At 41.6% G+C, this 24,896-nt stretch overlaps 1 protein-coding gene across 3 annotated transcripts in view; it reads left to right on the top strand.

Annotated features, from left to right (window-relative positions):
- The window catches only part of COL11A1 (collagen type XI alpha 1 chain), a 164,591-nt gene that overhangs the window by 28,931 nt on the left and 110,764 nt on the right, over positions 1-24,896 (top strand). The window contains exons 5-13 of one of the 3 annotated variants that reach the window (XM_036015040.1): positions 11,873-12,007; positions 17,326-17,442; positions 17,707-17,859; positions 18,050-18,142; positions 20,131-20,385; positions 21,125-21,187; positions 22,559-22,600; positions 23,598-23,660; positions 24,333-24,407. In XM_036015040.1, the coding sequence (XP_035870933.1) occupies positions 11,873-12,007; positions 17,326-17,442; positions 17,707-17,859; positions 18,050-18,142; positions 20,131-20,385; positions 21,125-21,187; positions 22,559-22,600; positions 23,598-23,660; positions 24,333-24,407 (996 nt within the window). The remainder of the gene's footprint in view (positions 1-11,872; positions 12,008-17,325; positions 17,443-17,706; positions 17,860-18,049; positions 18,143-20,130; positions 20,386-21,124; positions 21,188-22,558; positions 22,601-23,597; positions 23,661-24,332; positions 24,408-24,896) is intronic. The other 2 variants (XM_028502637.2, XM_028502638.2) reach the window with 2 other exon arrangements.

Genomic DNA, 24,896 nt, shown 5'->3' with positions numbered 1-24,896 from the left:
ATATATGCATGTTATGCATACATAAAACATTCCTTAGGATAACAGCTTTTGCTGTATCCTATATATTTTGATAAGTTGTATTTTAATTTTCACTTCAAAACTGTTGTAGAATTTTCCATGAGATATCACCTTTGACTCACGTGTTGTTGAGAGGCGTGCTGTTTCTTTTCCAAGTTTGTTGGCATCCTCTTGTTGCTGATGTCTAGTTCAGTTTCGCTGTGTTCTAAGAGCAGGTATTGTATGGTTCTGTTGTTAAAAAATTTTTTAAGGTCTATCTTGTCCCTGTGGGCTGGAGAAGAATGTGTAATTTGCTGTTGTTGGGTGAAGTAATCTACAGAATTCAGTTATATCCAATTGATTGAGAGTGCTGTTGAGTTCAAGTGTGGCCTTACCAATTTTTTTACGTTTGGTTTTGTCCATTTCTGAGAGAAGGGTGGTAAAGTCTTCAACTATAATATTGGATTAAGCAATTTCTTCTTGGGTCATTTTAGTTTATTTTGTTGTTCTTCTGCTGTTCTTCTGTAATTAATTTAGAAGTTGTCAGATTTTATTTAGACTCAGTGATAATTATTCACAGAGTTGCATCAGCAAATAGGAGTTGTCTCTTTTGCCTTTGCTGTTTTAGGAGCTATTTAAGCTTTCGTACTGATCACATGGATGACTACTAGACCCAGCTACAAGGTTGGTTTGACGTGCTCTCTGAGCCTTCTCCGTAGCCATGTCTGAGAGGAGCACCTGCTTCCGTCTGTCCCACATGCGACCCCATCGTGCTGAGGGACAATACACAAGAGTGTGCCACGTTGTTTATGGCCACGTGTCGTTGATCCGTAGGGCGTTTCCTCCTTTCTCCTTTCCAGACATCCCTGAACTTGGTTGTACAAACCTGTGTGCCTTCCTGTACCAACTGTGCACAAGAAAGCGTCATGCACTTTATTTTGTCCTTTTTACCTTTTATCTCTGTGTAGATTACACAGGTGCAATTAATACCTGTCTTCCTTATTTTTAGTCTATAACAAGTTTTTAGGCATCTGCATGTTGTTTTGTGATTATCTATTAATGTGTAGTTGTCTCATCAGACTCCAGATCACTCGAGAGCAGGCTTTATACTTTGTAACTGTAGATGTTCCAGTAGCGGAATCCAGAATCCACCCTGGTAGTGTGGTGCGTGGAGCCAGTGATGAGTAGCGAGTGGATGAACGAGGCTCTACAGAGGAGAGGTCCAAGCTTCGTCAGAACGGCCTGGGCGGGGAGGAGAAGGGAGGGCTCTAGGTTAGCGTCAGCCACTGAAGTCGGGTGTTTATTAAGTAGTTGATCACTCCCTGTTGAAGTGGAATAAATACTATATGCAAAACATTGCACTTAAATAACGGATATAGGAAAATAAATAGTTATAATAAGATATGATTGTTGTCATAATAAATATGTGGACATGTCAAGTGGGGGAATAAGAACTGTATCCAAGAGGCTGAAGTATAAAAGGGCATTTAACTCTGGCTGGGTTGCTCAGTTGGTTGGAGCATCGTCCTGGACACCGAAAGGTTGTGGGTTCAATCCCCAGTCGGGGCATGTATCAGAGGGAACCAATCGGTGTTCCCCTCTCACATCACTGTTTCTCTCCTTCTCTTTCCCTTCCTCTCTAACATTAATAAACATATCCTTGGGTGAAGGTTAAAAAGAAATAAAGAATATTGAAAGGCGAGGACATGAGCAAAAGATGACTGTTTGCAACGAAAACAGCAGATCTGGGAAACACGATTCCCTCTGGGCGTGGTAGGGCCTGTCTGTGTACCGCCCTTCGCAGCATGCTGAGGAAGCTGACGTTTACACCATTGCCCCTGAGAAATTTTGTTAAGTAGAGGAAATAAAAATTCGGATCTTTAAAAGATTCTTTTTGTGGCAATGGAGTTCGTCTAGAAGGGTGAGAATCTGATGGAAAAGAAAAACAACCCCTGGTGTGTTGAAATATTAGTTCAGACAGAAGGACTTGGAGACAAGCCCAAGCACTGGAGGTGGGGGAAGGGTCTGGCCTTGGGGTGCCAGCACTGGGGAGGGTGGACAGGTCCTGGGGAACGGTCGGTTATGTGGGTTCTGGGGGAGGGAAGCTCACTACCTCGGACTTCCAGCTGGGACACATAGGTAGTAAAATAGGTGATGTTTCTTTCTTCCAACCATGAGCTGTTTGGAATTTTAGCTAGATTTAAAAAGCTTTCATTCTCCTTTTATTAAAAAATAAAATTTTAATTTACTTTTAACAAAGCTTTCAATTTGCTAAAATACTATACAATTATCTTGGACAAAATAATCCTGTTTTGACATCGTTTTGAGTTCTACAGTAAACACACAGTTAGTGTGAAATGAATATCAGCTCAAAAAAAGTGTAAGAATGGGAGAGATTATTTAAGTAAGCTTTTAAGGAACTAGATGTTTTTGAGGCATGACCTAGTTGATTTCTGTTTACCCTGTGGTTATTTAAAGTTCTTAGAAGAGTAGCAGGTGTGTAGTAAGTGAAGTCTACGTACTTATCTCTTAATACAGCTGTGTTATCTGTTCCTTGGATACACTGCAGGAGCCCTTTAATGCTGTCCTAGCTTCTGTCCTTTGCATCTGCCTGCTCTCTCAGCTGCAGGCCTCGAATAGCCAGTGTGTTCCTGTCCAATACACTTAGCTGAAGGGATGACTGAGTGAAAGACCATGTCACATCTTGACTTATAATCTTCTGGTGGCATTTCGAGTCACTAGAGGACAAGTTAAAGTCATCTCATTATTGTGAAGGCTCCCATGTGATCTCTCCACGCCCCCTGCCCTTTACTCTGACCTCAGCCATGCTCCTCGCCCCCTTGCCCACTGCGGTCCACAAGGCGCCCCTTCTTTGAGCACAGCAAACATCTCCGACCTTGGACCTGGGCTCCCACCAGGTCTTCTGGAAGGTTCTCCCCCAGATGCCTGCACGTCTTTCTCCCCCAGTTCCTCAGTTGCCTCTGTCTCCAGATCTTTTTCGTGATCACACTTGGTAATAGAGCATCCTGCCTTTTGAGCTATCTCCCTTATGATACTCTTCACAGCGCTCAACACCCTCTAACAAACCACATTTCGCTTATTCCTCCTTCCCTCTCTGGAATCTAAGCTCCAAGAGGTAAGGGGTCTTTGTGCTGTATCCACAGGGTCTGGAATAGTGCCTGAAAATTTTTATTCTCTGAATGAATAAGCCTACTTTAAGCAGTTACTAATTTAAGGGGTGTAGAGCATCTCTGGGGAACAAGGACACAGGAGGCGAGGTCTGCTACATTCTCCCTAAACAGTGAATTTAATGAACTTGCTACTTGGGTGGAATAGAGCCACGTTGGGAATTATTTTCCAGTAAATACTCCTTCACTGGAAGCCCAAGGCAAATGTGCACGTCTTGCAGTAGCATTTTATTCAACTTCAGGCTTTTTCTAGAATACTAGTTGGTCAATACTTGTTAAATTAGCAACATAGGAACCCCACACATCTTCTTAAAGCTGACTTCACAAGCTGGTTTGGGGACACGGTGAGATACACACGTAAGGGCCGTGCGGGTAGCAGCTCTGTCCCTGATCACGCGACGTTCCCTGTTCAGTGCCGTCTCGGGGGCACGTTTCAGCTGAGCTAGAGCTCCCAGCACTTTGGCAGCTTTCCTTTTCCGCCCAAAGTCATGGGGAAGAACCGTGAACTGTGTGGAATGCAGGGAAGAAAACCGTGATGAGAGCTGACGCCCTTGCAAACTGAGGAGTCTGGGTAGATGGGACGCACAGGTTCCCAGTTCAACGTGCTGACAATGGTAGACACTCCTTGAGAATTGTACGACCTCTTTAAGGTTTAACATCTTGATCCTGAATCTACAAACAAAAACGTCTACCAAGACCGCCACCCTGTTAACAAAGCTCTGATATGAAATGTGAACTGTACAGAACAAAAACTCTAGAATTTTCTCCAACAAGGGCTTGTTACCGTGGCACGTGGTGGAAACTGCTCAGTGAAACGTCCTCCTCTTTCTCTCCTGTTACATTTTTTTCTGATGGGCTTTCCTTATAGAGCAATGACTTCAGGCTTCTGAACCTCAACTTGTTTCTGGAATTTCTTCTGAGAACAATCGCCAAAGGATTCTCCAGCAGCATGTCTTAAATTTCATAGGGTCCCTGTACACATTTCCTAGAAATTTTCCGTTCAAAGGCGTATTCTTTAATTGCTCTCAAATACTGTAATCTTACACCTAATATTTGTGTACACTTTATACTTGCAAAACTGCTTGAGTATGTATTAACTTTCAAAGCGTCTCTGGGAAATATAAGACAAATAGTAGTTTTCTTAACTTCAGGTGTTGAAGTAGAGGCTTGTCATGTTGCGTGAACTCAGTGCGAACTTGTGTGACCTGCGTGTTGAACACACGTTTATCTGTGCCCACGAGATAAACGCGCCTGTTCCGGAAAGGTGGGAAGATCAGAGAACCAATCAGGCAGGGCCCTGCTCTCATGACGTTTGTATTTGCGTGGATTTCATTGAACAATGGCTGATTAAGTAGAGGCCCCCGACTATGAACTGTGCCATTTGTCTTCTGGTGGTGACAGTGCACCTTCCTGGCAAGTGACACACACTGGTCATTTGGATCCTTAAACTCAGTGTATGCGTGAATGGAAGATACGGCTGGTGGTGGAATAACATCGTTCCCTTCAGCAACTTGGACGCGTGCTGGAGGAACTTCACTCTCGTTTACGGTAGCTAGTCTGTGGTAATACTGATTTTGTTGGACATCCTTTCTCTTGAAGCTGCAGAGCCTGTCAAGATGTTAAGGGAGGGCCTACCTCTATGTGGTCTTCCTCTGACTTCTCACGCGCCCTGTGAGATCACTCTGGTTCTCCGGCAGGAAACAGAATTGACTGAGATGATGTCAGAGGTGTGACCAGGAGGTATGGGCATTGCTTTCCCAGGGGATTAGGGACCAGAGATGGAATAGTGGTCTTGGGGTTCACCGCAGCTGGAGCCTGCAGAGCTCACCCCTTAGCTGGGGTGCTCATCGTGCCAACCACAGTGGCAACCGGGCAAGTGTGGGGACCACCTGCTTGTCCAGAAGTTGTCTGGCACACAGCGCCTCCTCAGATTAGGAATGTTGTGTGACTGCTTTGCTTTTCATGCAGCGAAAATACAGTTCTTTCCAAATGCCCCCATCTCATAGGGAATTCTGGCTGTCAACTTGGAGAGCATCGCCGCTCGGTAGACAAATGTACGGATGATCTGTGCTGTGTAGTGAGAAAAGGCGTTTTCTCATGGACATTAGCAAATAATTTGTTTTCAAAATTAAAATGTGGAAAAAGATATATCAATCACTCTTTGTGCACACTTTTAAAAATCCTCTTAGGTGTAAACATTTCACAAAATGCCCAATTTTGATTGACTCGATCTTCAGTTTCCTAAGGGACACAGTCGTTTGGTTGTTATGTAGCGGGGGAGGGCCAGGAGTAGGAGTCAGGAAGTCTATTCAAATGCCTGCTGTCTCGGGGACCGCATCACTGCCCATAGGATTAGAATGGTGAAGGTGGAGAAAGGCTACTACCAATGATTTCTCTCCATCCATTGACACATATTTGCTCTGGCCTTAAAAATAAGCAATAAAAATGGTGAAACAACATATAAAAGAAGTGATCCCCAAATGTCTAGTTTATTTGCTTGGGCTGGAGGGGAACATGGGCCAGTTCAACTCTTTAAAGTCTTTATGAAATGACAAAACGAGTGTATCCGTTTTTCATATTCAAAAGATGGTCATTTAAAATTACTTTAAAAATAAATCCAAAATATTCTGCCAACCCTTGCCGGTGTGGCCCAGTTGGTCGGAGCATTGTCCTGTAGGCCCCGTAGGCCAGAAGGTCGGAGGTTCCATTCCTGGTCAGGGCACACGGAGGAATCAACCAACGAATGCGTAAATAAGTGGAAGAACAAATCGATGTCTCTCTCTCTCTCTCCTCCCACCTATCTCTCTCTCTAAAATCAATAAACACGTTAAAAAACTGAAAAAAAATTTCTGCCAAGTCAAAGACCATGAAATATAAAATAATTGCCAAAGTCTGCTATTAATTTTGTGTGACAGGTTGTGAAATTCATACCTACACGTAAAGGTCATATTTGACCTTTATGCTAATATTAGGTACATGAATTTTTCCTTCTAGTCTGTGTTAAATTGTAAGTTAAAAATATTAAATGATACCTATTGTTTCCTTTCGTACAAATAATATTTTTTCTTAAGTCAATTTTTAAAAATAAGGTCTCAAACAATTTCCAGTTTGTTTTTAAATCCTTCTTTAGACTTCATTTTTATTTTCTCTGTTTAGATTTTAAAACGTTATCTTCCATTATATTACTTTGGACAATGGATATTTATAAAAAGTATCAGATGAATTTATTTTGGGTGTCAAACTGTGGTGATACAAATTTTAAATGTTCATTTTTAATGAAATTTTGAAAAAGAATCCTTTTGTTATCTAAGAATCATATCATTATTTTTTTCAGATTTGGAATTGAAAGCTTTACTTGTGTTGCCTTAAACCAAGAAGGAACTAAATGTGTTTCACTCTTGATTTACATTAGTGTAAACAGATAAAATGAAATAACATAAATAAAAATATCATTCCCATATATACATATATATTTTTATATGATAATACATTTTCTGTTCTTTTTTATGATTGACACGAAGAAGACTTAGAATATAATTTGATTAATATGGAGTTATGATACAACCAGGAATTATTTTAATTTTTCACTAGCTTAATGAAAATGCATTTTTAAAATAGCCAAGTAAATGAATATTTAAATTCAGATGAGCTATAGCAGCATTTAATTTGAAAAAGTTTCCTTAAAAACTCATTCCCTGCAAATTCTTTATTTACACTTCAAGTCAAGTCCTTTCCCACAGTTTTTACTTGCTCTTCCCTCCTGCGGGCCGAGGGACATTTGTAAATGGCGGTACTGTCGGGGGGGTTAGAACAATGATTACCCTGAGTTCTAGTTATTTGCCGGATTAAGCCAGCCAGTATTCCCACAGCATTTACTTAATAACCGTTCCTGGTCACAGTCAGATATGACTCTTGTTATAAATAAGTAAACATGGTTCTTTTTATGTGTTCTTTATTCTGTTATAAAGAGAACACACAAGATAAAAATAAAAACAAGTGATATTAACTTAGTCTGTATTAGTTACTGTATTATGGCAATAACAAAACACCACAGACTGAGTGTCTCAAAGCAACAGAAATTTAGTTTTTTACAGTTCTGGGAGCCAAGACGTCTGAGACCAAGGCCTTTCTCCTTGGCTTGTAGACAGCTGTCTTCTCCCCGGGTCCTCCCACGGTCTTCCACTGGCTCTACAGGGGTCTTAATCTCCTGCTCTTACTGGATTAGAGGTCGCCCTAAAGACTCCACGTAACCCTAAATATCTCTTTATGGTCCAACATCCAAACACAGTCATGCTCTGAGCCTAGATCTCAAACTCGTGAATTGGGGGCGGGAGCTGGTGGAACACAGTACAACCCAGAACATTATGTCTTGGCGAGTTCATCGTGTCCTTGAAGACGAGTGACAGTGTGTGGCGAAGTCACGTTAGGAAGTCGGGTCGGCCGCCAGGTTGGACAAGACTTTTCTGTGGGTTCTTCCTGACCCTTGTCATTTGGTTCGGCTTTAGTGCTGCAACCTAACAGGCTTCAGACAAAGGTGGGGGGCGGGGGGCCATGACTCAACAGGAAATGAAGCCAGTTCTCTTGAGAGAAAAACTGAATTTATCCCAGAGACAATCATTAATTATCATTTCTCTTCATCGACCTAAGAGGTTGAACCCCCCGATTTTTCCTTTTATTACATTTCTTAACGGAGTAAATGGTGGTGTCACCCTATCATTGCTCAGCCAGAAGCGACAAGACCCCTCGTCCCCCCACCCCCACCTTGAGTTCCTCCATTGTCCCGGCTGCCCCTCCATCCCATGCCGATATCACCAGCACCCAGGCTCCAAATCTCACAGATCACTTCTGACCCAATGAATTCGGAGGCTAGATGGCTTTACGGAGCACAAGTGCAGCGCCTGTGTGATGGGCACCAGCACTGGGGGACAGCGCACTGCTAACTCTAGAAACCCGGGAAATTCAGTGAGATGCAGAGCTAATGGATACTTGGGGTCTTCCAGATTTTGTCAGAAGTAAACTATTATCTCAGAATATAAGTCACGCCCAAGTGTTAATGTTAGAAGTTTAAGTCTTCCAGGATTCAGGGTGGAACTGAACCCCTTATGGGATCGTACAATTTCTAGCTGCTACCTTGACATTCAAGAGAGACTATTTGTAAATAAACTGTTTAAAACTAAACTGGTTATTTGGACTGATGGTTACCAGAGGGGGGTCTTGGGGGACTGGGTGAGAAAGGGGAAGGGATTGAGACGTACAGATTGGTAGTTACAAAGTCATCACGGGGATGTAAGGTAGAGCGTGGGAAATGTAGTCAGTAATATTGTAATAAGTATGTATGGGGCCAGGTGGGTGCTGGAGATGTCAGGGAAACACTTTGTCAAGTATGTGATTGTCTAGCCCCTTTGCTGTACGCCTGAAACTAATACAGAATAATATCGCATGTGAGCTGTAATTGAAAACTAAACTTAAATAATAAATGTTTACCTGAACAGTTACAGTTAAGCATTGCTCCAGCCTCTGAATTAGCTGTGTTGGTTCTACCTGGACTTCCTCTGGCATTCTCATGATTTTGTATTCGTCCCAAGCACATGACCTGTTCACGAGTCACATTACGTGATCATGTAGAGTCGAACATGATGGCCGTTCAGAGCCTAGTTTTTTGTTGCTCCTTCTCCCACACCAGCTGCTGTGCTGTCCAGTTCAGGGGGTGCTCCGGTGGGAACCGACCCCCACCCAGCCCTGCTGGGTCTCACATAGGATGAGGCATCGAACCTGAAAATTCAGACCCTGAACATCGACCTGTTGATACGTGACCTTAAAATATGACACCCATCTTGTCGGATGCTTTTTCAATAAGTGGGATTTCTTACACAGGCAGAGAAAGCTAAATTTGTTTTAACTGGTGTATTTTGTAGAGCATGATGTAATTATATTGACAGCAAAGAAAACAGAAATATCTGGACCTTCTAGAGAGTTATTATATGTGTACATGAAACTAAAAACAAAGGCATCACATAACAGACATCGTTAGAGTATGTGCATCATGTTTTCATTTTGAAAGGGCGGCATGCTGTGCTATTATAAACTCGTCTAATAAACATGCGGCAGGGACCTTCTGCAGTGCACGAGGCATTCAGAAGAGCCTCATCTGTATAGCATGTTCTATCCAGTTTTCTTACCTGTGCGTGGCTCCGGACTCACCTTGTCTATAGGCAAACACAAGAGAAGAGAGAGCCCTAGCCTGCACAGTGTATCAGGCCAGGCGACGGCATCAACTCTCATCTTGCCTTTGCAGATGGGTAGAGGGGAAGGATGCGGCTTCCCACATTGTATGCTACCGAGGCCCATTTTGCTTGGTAACTTCCCCCTTTTCCCGCTGTGGGAATTCTTATGACTACTGACTTCAGATATTTATAGTTCATTCAACCTGTCGGGATGCTTTTGTTTATCGTCAGACCGTCTCACAGCGTGTCACGTGATTAACAGAAAAGCACGGTAAGGTACCTCCTGGGAGACAGAGTGCTGCAGATTTTTAACTGAATTTTCCAGGTTCTCTCCCGTGGTAGACTTTACGGCTGCACACTTAACACCTGCAATAAGGATTTATAGTGGAAAGGTTGGCGGGAGTCCCCCTAATGAAGTCAAGTGCCTTAGCTAGAATAGTAAGTACTTAGGAACCCATAATCCTGCTCAAAAATATACTATTTTAAAATGCCGTATGGCTATAAGACGGGCAACGCTTTTATGTTTCAACAGTAGCTTCACTTGGTTCGTTGTATTTCCTGCAAGTTAAGTGTGGAATTACAGACTTTTTAGTCTTGGGGAGGACTTCGGATCTGGTCTCCCAAAGTATTCATATCACAAACGATGAACTGGGGTGAGTGACTTGCATAATTCCAAGCAGTTATGGCAAAGCTGAGAGAACATTCAGGAATCACGATTCCTGATTGACATCCTTCATGAGGCCAGCGCTCAATGATGCCTTGTTATTTTTTTATTTTATATTTATTTTTTAGATCCTCACCAGAGGATATGTTTATTGATTTTAGAGAGAGAGGGAGATAGAGATAGAGAGAGAGGAGGGGGAGAGAGAGAGACAGAGAGAGAAAGAGAGAGATATCTCTTGGTTGCCTCTCACAGGCATCAAACCCGCAACCTAGGTATCTGACTTGGGACATTTTGGTGCACGGGAGGATGGTCCAACCAGCAGAGCCGCTTGGCCAGAATGCCTTGTTAATTATTTTAAACGGCCTAATGAAGAATTCTGTATTCAAATTTCTCTTTGTTATTTGTGATTATTTATAATAATTCATTGTGGCTGTGCAGTGTTCTAAATCGCTCCGCTGCTGTTGGGGACCTTAGACACGGAATAATAGACCTTTAACTCCCGAAAATGAGTTCATTTCAGAAACAGCAGAGACCTTGCAACACGGGACAAGCAAACTGTGGCGAACCACAGGCAAATCTGAGGACACGAAAGGCTACTTCTAGTACCCAGTGTTAGAGTCTTTATAAGTTAAATGTCTGTATTTTCACCAGGCCCTACAGAGCAACCGTTAATGAAATGCAGAAGAATGCAGAGAAAGCTGGAATAACGTTGAAGTTATTCAAAGTGGCATCAGGGGTTCTGTGAGTCAGGTTCCCGTGCCCAGACCTACCTACAGGGCCTTGAATCTCCGAGTCAGATGGATATTAAGCCCTGCATTTTCCGGGGCCCCGGTGAAATGAATATGGTCACAACCACAGAGTCTTATCAAACACGTTTCACGTTTAAGGAGACCTGTGTGGACATAGATCGCTTCAAGAGCGGAGTACCCTTGACCTTTGAACAATGCTGTTGTTACGGGCGCCAATCCATCCTTGCAGTCAAAAATCCACCCATAAGTCTGACTCCCCAAAACTTAACCATGCATGGCCTATTGTAGACAGAAAGTGTTACCGGCACTATAAATGGTCAATCAACATATGTTTTGTATATTACATGTATTATCTATTATTTTATTATGACAGCATAAATGAGAGTAGAGAAAATGTTATTAAGAAAATATAAGATTCATGGGTGAATTTCTAAAAATTACCAAAAACTTCCACATTCATACAGCCCTGGCTGGTGTGCTCAGTGGGTTGAGCACAGGCCTGTGAGCCAAAGGGTCACCGGTTCCGTTCCCCATCAGGGTATGTGCCTGGGTTGCAGGCCAGGTCCCTGTTTGGGGGCATGTGAGAAGCATGTTTCTTCTGCCCACTGATGTTTCTCTCCCTCCCTCCTCCTCTCTAAAATCATCCACATACACACAGCTGTCAGAGGGGACGGAGGGGGGAGGCCTGGATGAAAGAATGTGAAGGGATTATTGGAAGAATGTGGTGCATGACCCACAGACAACAGACAACAGTGTGGTGATGGCCAGAGGGAAGGGCTGGCGTGGGGACACAAGGGGGAAAGTGGGGACATCTGTAATAGCGTAACGAATAAAAAGTTAAAACAAGAAAAATCCACATACAAGTGGACTCGCGCCCTTTAAACCTGTCTTGTTCAGGGGTCAACCGCATTAACTGCTGACGTACGGAGCAGGTGTGCGTTTCCGTCTTCTCGCGTGTAAAAGCGAACTCCACGTTGCTTTGGACGCGCGTTGCTCTAGACCCCTGTGTGCCTGAGGACGCTGACCACACCCGTGCTTGCTCCTTGGCAGGGGGACATCCAGCAGCTGCTGATCACCGGGGACCCCAAAGCCGCCTACGACTACTGCGAGCACTACAGTCCGGACTGCGATTCCTCGGTGCCCAAGGCCGCGCAGGCGCAGGCGCAGGAGCCGCAGGTGGACGAGGTGAGGCCCCGCGAGCGGGCAGGGTTCGCACTTGCACGCCGGGACGGAGCCCTGCGCAGGGGAGGCGCGTCTCCGCGTGCCCAGGCGCAACTCCAGTGCACCTCGCCGTTCATAGTGCGCTACTGTTCCTGGGAAGAACTGCCTCGAAAATGATTTTTTGTGGGTTCTTTCCCCACTTAGTATTCTGTAACTTAAATTTCTTAAAAATAGGCATGCCTCTCTTGTATACGGTGTCTACAAGCATATTGTATTCTGTGGAGGGGGAGGGAACGATGGTTTCTCAAAGCCCTATTTGTCCCCTTAGACTTCAATCATGAACACAGCCTCCAGGTGAGGGTGAGATAAATGCCTTCTGCGTGGCTGCCATTTGCCCAGGACTTGCGAGGTCCGTGCCCATGAGAAAGGGACATTAGAGTTACCTGAAAGTTTTCAGGATGTGAGGGTTTTTTTTTTTCCATTCCTTGTAGGCTGTGCTGCATGGATAGATGTTTTTTTTCTTTCTTGCACAAAATCTGATATCATATCACGATGACATGAAAAACAGTATGAGTGGATTGTAGTAATTAAAGCTATTCATATACTTTCATTAACGTGATGCCACTTTATTTGAAATTCAGGTGTGAAAACATTGTCCCAAGCTTTTTTCCCCCAAGAAAATTTACCACGATGAAATCTTAGTCTATTCTCGCTCAGACCGAAAATACATATAAGTTAGTATAGTCATAGTGATTTTGTCGGACTTGACTATCCCAAGGAACAAAAACTATATTATAGTGTACTCTTGGTTCAAGCCTTTAGGTAATATTCTTTTGATGTAGATTTTCTAGAAATTGAAAAGTAAGCAAATTGGAAGGAAGTTAGTCTTAGGTTGTTATCAAAATTATATATTTAGATTTTCTCCTCAAGTTGAAAGTGTTACATTTTAGAAGAGGTGGTGGAGGTTTTAAAATATTAACAGTGTCCTTATGTTTGAAAATAGCTCAAATAACATTTTTTTCTTACCTTATAAATATACTATTATTAGATGCCACTTTTCAAGTTTTTCACTATGTAGAACAGGTCGATATCTTTGATTTTCAGTTGTGATTACTTTGCGTGTGAATTCAATTTGGATATTACCTTTTCAATGCTTGCCATATATATTTTTTTAACATTACTTTTTAAGGTATGATAGCGATTTCTGTTGCACTGATCTCTTTCCATGGCTTAATATTAATTTTCTTTTTAAAACAGGACAAAGTCTTAAGAAGCTGGCAGGAAGGCAAACACGAGAAAGAAAAGAGAAATTACGGGGAGGCTTGTGCTTGCTTGTCTCGCACGGTCTCCAGTGCTTCGTGCTCTTTGTCCCCTCGTGGTTTATTAAAGCGGGTTTCTGTGAATTCCAAGGGGATAGGTAAAATAGCCATCAGGGTTAGCGCTTTTATGCAAACATTCAGTATCAAAATTTATAGCCTTTAGTACACATGTTCAACATTGAAGTTTATTTTGCTACTGTTTAAAAAAAAGATAAGGCTTCTCTATTTTTAGCAAGAGATAGGGCTCTGATTTTTGGAAGGATCAAGGTATGCGTTCCTAACATATTATCTTGAGGCGTCTCAGTCCCACGTTTTAATGCTATTAGCCAGGTAAGCTGAGTTATTTTGCGTCCAAAATAATAATTTTTTAGCCCTCTTTTATTCTTCAGTTTGTTTAAAAGTCAACTTGTGTTTTTCTGTTCTAGTGGTTCTCACACGCAGTTAACATTTTGAGATGTCAGGTTTGTTTTCGCTGAAAGCCTCTGGTGAGGAAAACAACATGGTGCCGGAGTAGCAGCTGCCTACAATCTGGCCGGGCCGTGGCGTCTCTCAGTAGTTTCTCTATTGAATGTGTCACAATGAAAGATGTTCCTTCTCCAAATCGGCTCTCACAGTTTTTCCTCCTTCTGAATGACATTGATACTTCAATAATAAGATAACCATTTTATACCAGTGTGTAAAACACTGCTTAACCAAATCCGTAAGCAAGCCTGATATTAATTTTGAACAATAATATGACATTACATTGCAAATATGCATTTATATACAAAATGGGAATGCAGTATTATTTGTCAATGTAATGACAATCAAATACGATAGAAAGCACTAAGCACACATGTTGTTCTTCTATTAATTTTCTATTAATAAATGTGTGACATTGCATATTTATGATTCCACTTTGGATTAATAAATATGTCACTTTCTTTTATAAAATAACCGAGGTTTGCTTTTTCTCACTTCTAATTGAGTCTCGTTCGTATCCTCTAAATAACACATTCTGATTCATTCTGAGGATGAATTCATTCTGATTCATTCAGAATCTTCATTCTGAAGATTCATTTTTTTTATGTGTTTGGCACAATAGTGAAAGTGCATAATGTAGGTAGATTTAAATATAGTGATAACATCATCAAACTTTAATTCTGTTCGAACCTACACAATGCCATTGGCATGGCAGACTAATATTAAAATTATGACTGTTTTTGGATTTTGACATCAAGTTAGATTATTTTCCCATCTTATAACAAATTAGATGTTAAATCTATATATGGTTCTTTCTTAATGTATTATACAGACTGAGATGCCTTATATCCAGTAGGTGGTAGATAGTCTTATACATAAAAGATAATAAAGAAAATAAACCCAATGAAAGATACTATTTTAAAAAGAAACTTAAAAAAATAATTGACTTCCCCAAATATATTACCTTAATTTTCTTTTTATGTAACATTTACCATACAGTCTGGCTCCTGTAAGTACACAGATACTTGCTGGTACTACTGCTTTATATCAAACTAAATAAGAACAGACTTGCAGACGTGCCTGGAAGACCCCCCCTCCTCCCAGCCATCACTGAGGAGGCTGCTCACAGACAGGGTGGGAAGCCTTCCACCAAGGCTTCTCTTTTTGCATATGTGCGTCTGGTTGACTGCAATCAGTTCTCCCCTCTTCACCTGTTCTTAAGGCAAAAGTCCTCAAAAGTCCATAGTTGTAAAGCTCTATGTAGACCAGCAAAGCCTTAAAAATACTCAGTACCACCTAAAGGCAGATGGTGTGTAGACAAAAAGTAAGAACAAAAGCCGTGATTCTTCTCAGTGAGTCCTGAGTAACTCCCAGACAAAGATGCATGTGAGTGCTGAAGGCGGTGAGCATGTTGCCGGCTCCATCATTCCACAGTCACAACGGAGTCTGGTTGTTCTCCACGGGGGCAGAGTTCAGACGGAGGCGAGAACTGTGGCGGTTAGAAGAGGTCTCCTCCTGCAGGAGAAGAGCACGATACAGAGATGACTGGCTACTTTGCAGGATAGATTCGTGTTCTGAATACAAGGCTTTAAGATGGATTCGATTGCCCCTTTACGCCTTTATTTGTTGATTTTTGCTTTTATAATTCGTTATAGATGCACATGACTCTAAAAAGTACGCTTAATTACAAAACTCTAGAATATAAAGTAAACTGGCTTTTTTAAAATTCCAGTTTCAGCTAGTAGCTAGTAGTTATAGAAACCCAGTATTTCTTATTTCAACAAGGGTAACTGTAACTACAGAAACATTGCTCATTAGATAATAGTCAGCCTCCATTAATGTCTACTTAATATATAAGTTCAGTATTTCATTATTGCATCTACTTAATGACATTATCAATAACGCTTACACGAACTTTCCTGGAAATAGTTGGCATAGCTTGTTTGCAGCGGCATAAAGATACAAACATGTCTAAAATATTATAGACATGCATTTTTCTATTTTACCAAATCCTATACAGATTCTAGTTAGAATACATTTTTGCTGAAATGCTTCAAATGTCTAATCATTGAAAATGAAGCTATTGCTGAAGAGAGAAAATTATGGCTCCATTTCAATTAATTTACTGAAATTGGAGGGTTTTGGGGGGCATCATAAAGAAGACCAAAGGCATGTCTGTGTTTGTATTTCGGTATGATTTTCAGCTGAGCCATCTAGAAAAGTTCAGTCCAATGAGGGAGTTTCACGAAGGGCCAGATGCACGGTATTGCTACAGTGATTACAGTGCTCCGAAAGACATGTGGTCAGCTGTTAATTTGCTGGCAGATCAAAAGGGATTACTTGAAATACCAAGAGAGGTTATATAGGGACATAACGGAACTTTTGCCAAATATAATACTTAAGTAATTCCACGTAGTTTGCATTTAGCATTAAAATATATATGTATACACATGTATATGTGTGCATATATACTGTGTTAGTGTTAGCTAGTTGAGTTTGCTGTTTATTATTCGTACTATATATGACCTTACTGTCTTTAGTTATTTTTTACTAAAACCAATGATGAATATATGCTTCAAAATATCTGTATTCTTGTTCAAAACTTAAAGTTTTGGTAGAGATTTTTGGCTGTGAGGGTGAGCGCATTATTTCCCTCATCATTCACTCTGTATGGTTGTCTTGCATGTCCTTCTATGAAGAACTTACCTCTTCCCAGTACATTTTTTTAATACAGAAAATTCTAGTATAAAACACTACAGTCTGAGTTCAGTTTAAGTAGTGTAAGATATATGAATGGCTTGCCCTCTTTCTGGTAAATTAAGAGGGAGTATACTTAAAATTTTAAGTAAAGTGTTAACTATAAGCAGATATGATTTTGAATCTTTTAATGCTTCACAAGTATTCTCTGCTCATTTGGATCTTAAGTCTACAGTGAAGAAGAGACTTCCGAATAAATTAAGCATTTTATCTTTCCAGTGGTTCTAGTATTTCTAATAGAATATAGACTCATTTCACATGCTCTGTATTCCCTGTCCCTTTTTCCCCTTTCCATTTTACAAGAGATGCCAAAACCCTTTCATACTTGGGAAGACTATTTTCTATATTTTATTTTTATATGTGTAGTTTAATGAAAAAAAAAATAGCCCCCGCTGAAACGGTTATAAAATTTATCTGGATAAGCTTTGTGGAGTAGTGTTTACAAACCAAAATGAGCACGAATATTTGTCAGCTGTGTCCAAATACATAACGACGATGTGTGAATGACTATTCAGCAATTAAAAGTTCGAATTAACATTCGAAACTTTTAGTTTCTTCACAATCTAATGGTGGCGAGAAAACCACCATTAGGGTCTTCAAACTCCTGCCTCGTCGCTCCTCTGTTACTACACTCTGTGTAAGACGTATAATACTTTGTGTGATGCAAAATAACAGTGCAGGAACCGTATTTCCTTGTCTCCTAACGTCTCCTCTGGGTAAACGTTAGGACGACGATTCCGACCTTATTAATGGTGGGACCTGCCACTAACAACGCTGCTTGGTGTTTCTCCCTTTGCGATGTAGTACACGCCCGAGGACTTAACGGAGTATGACTATGAGTATGGTGAAGCAGAGTATAAGGAGGCTGACAGTGTGACAGAGGCACCCACTGTCGCCGAGGAGACACTAGCACAGACCGAGGTAAAAACCGAGGAGCGCCTTGCACACGGTGCCCCGATGCCCGTCACCCTGCGGGTCCTAATGTCCGCTGTTCCGCCCACTCCCCGTCCACCTGTCATCCACCTGGTTTCTGGGAGCCAGTTAACTGTGATTTTTGTTTGGCAGTCGCTGTCCCGGAGAAACGATGCTCATTTCGCTTGGCTTCTCCTCCCTTTCGCCCACGCTCTTCCTTTCCCTTCTCACTCGATTTATGTTTTCCATCCCGTCTTTCACCGCGTTTTGCAGAGAAAGGAACCCAATTTCAGAAAGAAGACGAGGACAGTGGCCGCTAACTCAAAGGAAAAGGCCAAAAAGTTTACACCCCCTAAATCTGAAAAATTTGCATCCAAGAAGAAGAAAAGTTATCAAGCAGCGGCAAAAGCCAAACTAGGGGTCCAGGTAGCAAAGAAAGAGCAATCAAGATCTCTCCTACAAAGCTGGGAGATCTCTGATGATGCGCCATTGTCCTAACCCGACTAGATAAATCCGCACTTGGCTAATACGATAACCCAGTTAGGTCACGCTTTATACCACGATGGGGATGACCTCCCGTTTTTAATCACTGCTCTTCCGTTGAATCTATTACTAGGCAAATATCGTGGAGGATTTTCAAGAATACAACTATGGAACGATGGAGAGTTACCAGACAGAAGCTCCTAGGCGTGTATCTGGAACAAATGAGGTAATGCCTGATGGCGGTATTTAGTCACGGTCCTCCCCTGAAACAGGTGACCTGGTTTCTTGATCCACCTCACTCTGGAAGAATCTATAATCTCTGAAAGTTAGATGTTTTTATTGCTTCACTGAGGTAAGAACACAGTCAGATCGGCTCACTATGACTAAAAACATTTCACTTAGGATCAGAGTCAATTCACGTTGTGCATGGCTCCTGGTTTCATGCAAATGCTGGATTGGTTCAGTGGAGCGGCTGCTGTCTGTCGTTTTCTCGACTGTCCCTGGGACACACGAGCGCCTTGGCATGTTGTGACGACGGAGGGGCACTCACAACATGAGCCTCCTGTGAGGAGGAGCACCCTCCCCAGTGACAATTGTATCCTCAAGCGATACAATCAGAATGTATTCCACCTGGCTGATAATCGTGCGTTTTTATGACAGCGCGTATTCTGAGAAAACGCAGCCTTTGTGGACTTTAATAGCTATTTACAATTTCACACTTGCCGGGAATGTAGTGTTAATTATGGCTAAAATAATGTATCTTAACCTTTTCCATTCTTTTCTAGGAAAAGGATTAAGTTCATGCAGGGACAAATCAAGCAATCTTTCTGAATTATGCATATGCAGTCTTTCTTATTATGCATATATTCTGATCATGAAAAAATGAGTATACAATCCAGTTTAACTTTGTTAAACACCTGCCATACTGGGTATAACAATACCCAAGTAATTTAGTTATTAGAAAATTTATATAACACATGTCCCAATAGGTAGATAAACTCAGTGGTATATTACTTGTGAATGCATAATCTAGAATAATAACATTTTCACAGTTTAGCTTAAGAACAAATTTTAAGGTTTTGCCTAGTCCCAACTTCATCAATCCCCAAAATGGATATCTTGATTCAAGATGTTTATTTATCCACCCAGATTCATCCAGTTTCTTAGTTCGCAGCTATGAACACAGTAGCATCCTGAGGTGGATAAGATGCTTCCCCCATAGAGACTGTGTCCTCCTTGTTTGAGAATATGAAGATGACGTGGTTACGGGACATTCTGCTTTGGTTGACAATTGCTAAAGTAACCATTCACCCACACTTCTACTCACGTGATCTTGTTTCTTTATCATCTAGATTCACTATGTCATGGGAAACAAGTTACTTAAAAATGAAATTCAAAAATGTAGCAAAATACATTGTTTAATGTGAACGTCATAAAAATCATAATGTAGCCAAAAATTGCATAATGAATATGCTTCAGATTTATGCTATTCATAGGAAATTAGTCATGAGAAAGGAAAATATACTATTTACTTTTAAATATCTCTGAGGGGGTTTTATTGATATAATTTTTACTTTTAAAGTAAATATTTATTGTCTACTCTTTATGAGGTTTGATGGTGATATTTTTTATTTGAATGTCTTAAATTTTGAAGGTTGTATTTTATATTTTATTTGCTTTAAAGAACTCTTTGGTGATATAAAACTTCCCTGCATGCCAGATACCACGAGTAAATATTGCAATAATAAGCCTCAACATTGGCCTTGATATTTTATTTTGGGGATTGAAAGTCAAAGTCACATGGTTTCACTGGTGGTGATTATATTGCATAATGACGTTCTGTGAGATTTGAAAATTAAGCAAAGCTTTAACTAAGTGCACATTTTACTATTCAAATCTTACCCTGTAAAGCAAATATCGAATTGACTGGCAAGGTTGTTTTCAATGGAACCAGCAAATACACATGTGGACTCCATGTGCATATTTGCGGTTTATCAGGGAGCGGGTTTCGGAAGCCGTGTATCCTTGTACATACCGGTGTACAAAGCTAGTTCTCTCGATGATACCAGCAGAAATGGTTCCCGGCCTTGCTTGAGCAGCCTTCACCCCGCTGCCTGCCCTGGTCCCAGCCCTCACACTGTAATCGCAAATGCTCGCCTGGCTTCGCTAACAGTAACCTCCCTGTTCTCCACTTCCTCGCCACGGAAATGCTAGCCCGACCCCGCCGAAGAGGTGTTCACTGAAGAGTATCTAACTGGAGAGGATTATGATTCCCAGAGGAGGAGCCCCGAGGAGACACTGTATGAAAACAAAGACATAGACGGCAGGGACTCTGACCTCCTGGTAGATGGAGATTTAGGCGAATACGATTTTTATGAATATAAGGAATATGAAGATAAGCAGACGAGCCCCACTAATGAAGAGTTTGGCCCAGGTGTTCCGGCAGAGACAGATATCACAGAAACCAGCGTAAGTCGGCGTGCCACGCTGTGCGGTTGTGTGTCTTGTTCCTGGAGTGTTTTCCTGTTCGTCTTGACGTCTTTTCAGGTTTATCGTGTGGGTTGTCTTCTTGCACAGATTTTGAATACTCATCGCAACTCGGACACCTTGGTAGATTCCTCCCCATGGGGAGTTTGTGCAGTTGCATGTCTGGCCACATTACTGGAGTCTTCGTCTGGAAATATAATCCTGAATAGGATGGTGTCGAGATTTTCTTTTCACTGATATAATTAACATAGAGTCATGATCGTTTGGGGTAGTAGGTGTCATTTCTGATTTTTAGACTATTTCATTTTTTAATTATTTATTTCTTTTGGTGTCTCTCAGTGATGTACCATGCTTATTATTACTATTCTATTCTTAGTTTAACCTTTGGACCGCCTTCACTCATTTTCCCTGCTCCCCTCCTGTATCTTATTAAATTGAATTCGATGACACTTTTTTTGCTTAATGCCTTGGACTAATAATTGAGGTCCACAGATGACTTTTAAAAAGCAATCTTTCCATCTCAATTAGAATTCATTATTAATATTCATTAGGCTTCTCTTTTTTATATTTTCACTATTTAAACCTGTAATAGGTTGCTATTTAAAAGGCACCTTTTAATAGGTTGTTTGAAATGCATTTAGGTAATTAAATTGCCTTATTAAAAAATACTTAATGGCCTTATTTGCTTAAAGACAGGCTGCTTGAATTTTTCACTCAACAGGTAACCGGCCACGGCGCGTATGGGGAGAAGGGCCAGAAGGGGGAGCCAGCGGTGGTGGAGCCTGTGAGTACTGGTGTGAATGCGTTAGGAAGGTTGCTGCAGCTATTTAATTGATTTTGTGAGCCATCATCACCTTAAATTATTACATACATTCATGTATGACCGTAGAGAATTCCGTGGTCCGAATGTGTCTAACTCGTCACAGATAGCTGAGTGAGTAAGGCCGCTTCCGGCGAGTAGCGTTTCAATAAACCAAACAATACAGAGCAATGGAATTTTGATAATGAAAGTAGATAAAATTTGTCTACTCTAATTCTCTCATTTTACAGCCAGAGAACCTGAGTTTTAAAGGGTTTAAATAATTTTCCTTGGGTTTCACTGTTTGGTGGTTGAGCCATACATCTAGACTTGAGCTCTTCCAGCTTCCAACCCAGTAATTTTTTTCCTCTTATTTTTGTGAGTTGACATTATTTAATGTATATTTTCGACATAGATACAAGTAAGTGTGAAACCATTTTCGTAGCCAAGTAATATTATGTGATAATAGGACAATGTTATTTTAAAATGTGATTTTTAAATTTATGTTAATGTTCTTACCACTCAAGATATTGGTAAGAAGCAAATTCTTACTGGGAAGCAATTTTGCCATTGTTCTCTCTATTGAGAAACTTGGGAAAACCATTGCATTAGAACTAAAGTTATACGTCCAACCATTGACCTCAAGGTCATGAACATCGTTTCAGAAATTACAAGGACATAAAAATTCAAAAGAAGGGGAAGGCGAGATAAAACTTAACAAGCTACATTGATAGGGACGTTCTTGGCTAACTACTCCATTATTCCAAAAGCTGAGCAAGCATGCCACCTGCTCACCAAAGGTTTTACGGATACGTTTTCAGAATGAAAATTTACAACCGACTTTGTGAAATGACCAATTTTTAGCAGTAGACTCATAAAATGTTTTAGAGCTGGGCTCTGGTCCTGAAGTAGTACTATATTCTTTTCCCCACGTCAGAGCTGGTCTCGTATTTACCCCCGATACTTTCCTCTGGGGTCCTCCCCCCCTTGATGGGTCACAGGGCCGAGGTGCCACTTCCTGCACATGCCTTCACTCACGCGGCCAATCGCCAAGGCAGCTCGGGAAAAGTTGCTCAAACACCTTTATTGTGCTCTTCCTGGAAGCATAGTCCCCTTGTAATGTTACTGATCTGAATATTTATTTCCCTTCTAATTAGTTCACAGATTCTCTGAGGACAGGGACTGTGTCTTCTGCCATTTTGAATTTCCTCCCTTCCCCAGGCAAACACGTTTGGGGTCGGTTCTCTGTGGTAAGAGTAGAGAATCCACTTGGTAAAATGCTTTCTTAGAGTCGGTGACATCAGAGCCTGGGGCGACATTTCCCTAGAGATGACTAGCTCTCTCCTCTTATTGCAGGGCATGCTCATTGAGGGACCACCAGGGCCAGCAGGACCTGCGGTATGTAAAGGTTTTCCGATTGTTTTTGTCTTGATTTTTAATACCAGATGTAAGATTTACATTATGAATGTAATCCAATAATTACATTATTGAGTTGATGTCTCTTAGACTCATGGGAGTATTGAATTGTGGAGGCAAACATTTGTTCGGAAGACCCGGTGGCCTTGAATTCCCTTTCTGATTTGGTGACCCAAATGATGTTCTTTTGGAAGCAGGGGAATTAAAATCCGTTTTAAACATTGTTGTGGCTTAAATATCTCCGCATCTAACCTCACTTTCAACTTTCTACCTGAAAGTTATGAAAGTAAAAAAAAAACAGCCTTTTTATTGAAGAGGTGTAGATACATCAGTGAACGGAGCTGAGGATTCTGGGAGGCTGCGGCTGCCTCATTTATCTGGACGTGTGAGTGGAGCAGCTGTCAGCTTCCTTTGTCCTTTCCCGGGGAGGCTGTTGTCCCTCGGCGTGTCTTGAGTCTCAGGTAGCTGTACTGATCCAGCTTTGTAGGCAATCCTCTGTCTTTCGTGGAAATCATTACATTCTTGTCCTCTGAAATGAATATGGGCTACTGATGCCTTTACATGCATTTACCCATGAAAGAAAATGTAAGAGTGCCTCCAGGTTAAACGATGCCCCCCTTCTGACCTCACTGTCGCCTGTCAGAGGCCTCATTGCGTGAGTCTGCCATTTCTTCAGTCAGAATTGCAACCCGACTTGGACCTCAGGGACATGACCTTGGCGAGTTCTCCATTCCTGTTCTCCCCTGGCTGCTGCCTGGCTGCCTCCCCCAGAGCAGCTCCGTAGAGGAAGAGTTGAGATCACTGCAAGGGTGTCCCTGTATGTCGCCTGTTCGTAGGGAGACACACAGGGCAAATGTGTGGGGGACAGGTGTACTCCTGTGAAGTATACACGGCTCTCCTGCGATGTCGGTCGGGTGCATTCGCCCGAATACTAAGGAGAGCAGGAGCCTGACTCAGCGCTCCCTCTCTTTCTCCGCAGGGCATCATGGGCCCTCCAGGTCTACAAGGCCCCTCCGGCCCCCCTGGGGACCCTGGCGAGAGGGTAAGTGATGGGGCTCCTCATAACCTAGACTGAAAAATTAAACTGTATTCTTGAACTTTAACATGTTATTCTTCTCCCTGCGGGGGAGGGGCCTATACATGTAATGTTGTGCAACATTTCAGTTTCCTTTTCTAACTATAATTTTCAAAGTGAGAGTAAAGAATGTGCATTTTATCTATGTGATACTTGGTAAGAAAACTTATTTTCAGTCAGTTTTTACGTTGCTATGAACCCATCACTTTAGATTCGCGTCTTCAATTTGAATTCAGACACGCTTTCTGGGGACGCTCATGGGTGTTCCGCTGGAGACTGGGGGCGTAGGGGTTAAACAGCCTGAGTTTGAGTCTGAGGATCACATCCCGGGTGGGTCATGCGGGAGACGTATCATTTATGTTAAGTCTTTCCAAGCTCTTCTTGTAAAAGTCTTTTCCCCCTTTTTTTTGTTTCTCTGGGGTTTTTTTTTTTTGGCACATCATTGTGTAGCCAATAACTTTGTGCGTTATTCAAATAGCATTAACAAGGGCGAGGAAATACGACCCATCCTAGATATACTCGGTATACTGAAAGGAGATAAAATTAGATAATGTAGACTTATTGAAAGTCATGCAGTGTGTAATACATTTGATCGTCTCATGTATTTGTTGATTTTGATGGTTTCGTTGCCTTCCCTAGGGTCCTCCGGGACGTCCTGGTCTACCCGGGGCTGACGGGCTGCCTGGTCCCCCGGGGACCATGCTAATGTTACCGGTAGGTGTTTTCTTATCGCTGTAAAGATGCCTTAATATTTTGTCAGTGTACTGCTGAAAAATATCATTGACCCTATTACAGAGCAATCAACTAAAAACCAGGTATGAGGTAGAGATACTTGAAATCAAGCAGCCTTTGGAAATTATGAAAAGTTTTACCAAAATTACATTCTGGTGAAAATTGATGTCTGATTTAGAATTAGGGTTTCATTATTTGATGGCACTGTTGACACCAAAGCTTAGGGTTTTTTTCTTAATATTTCTTATCATGTGCTTTTTCTTGGGTCGTATGATTAGTGTGTTTTTCATGTGTTAACATAATGTTTTTGTGCTGTTTCTCACCATCTAGACAATACTTGATGCTTGTAAGAAGCATCATGTATGATGTCATGATTCATTGCTCAGAAATCGTTTGCTTTACCCTCGGGTTCCCTTTAGTGTTGGCCTAGTTCTCTGGGCGGAAAAGTGATTCATCCCCATAACGACCATA

Source organism: Phyllostomus discolor, chromosome 14 (genome assembly GCF_004126475.2).
Source record: "Phyllostomus discolor isolate MPI-MPIP mPhyDis1 chromosome 14, mPhyDis1.pri.v3, whole genome shotgun sequence".
NCBI lineage: Eukaryota > Metazoa > Chordata > Mammalia > Chiroptera > Phyllostomidae > Phyllostomus > Phyllostomus discolor.
Note: the sequence above shows the minus strand (reverse complement) of the source record. Positions and strands in the feature narration are given on the sequence as shown.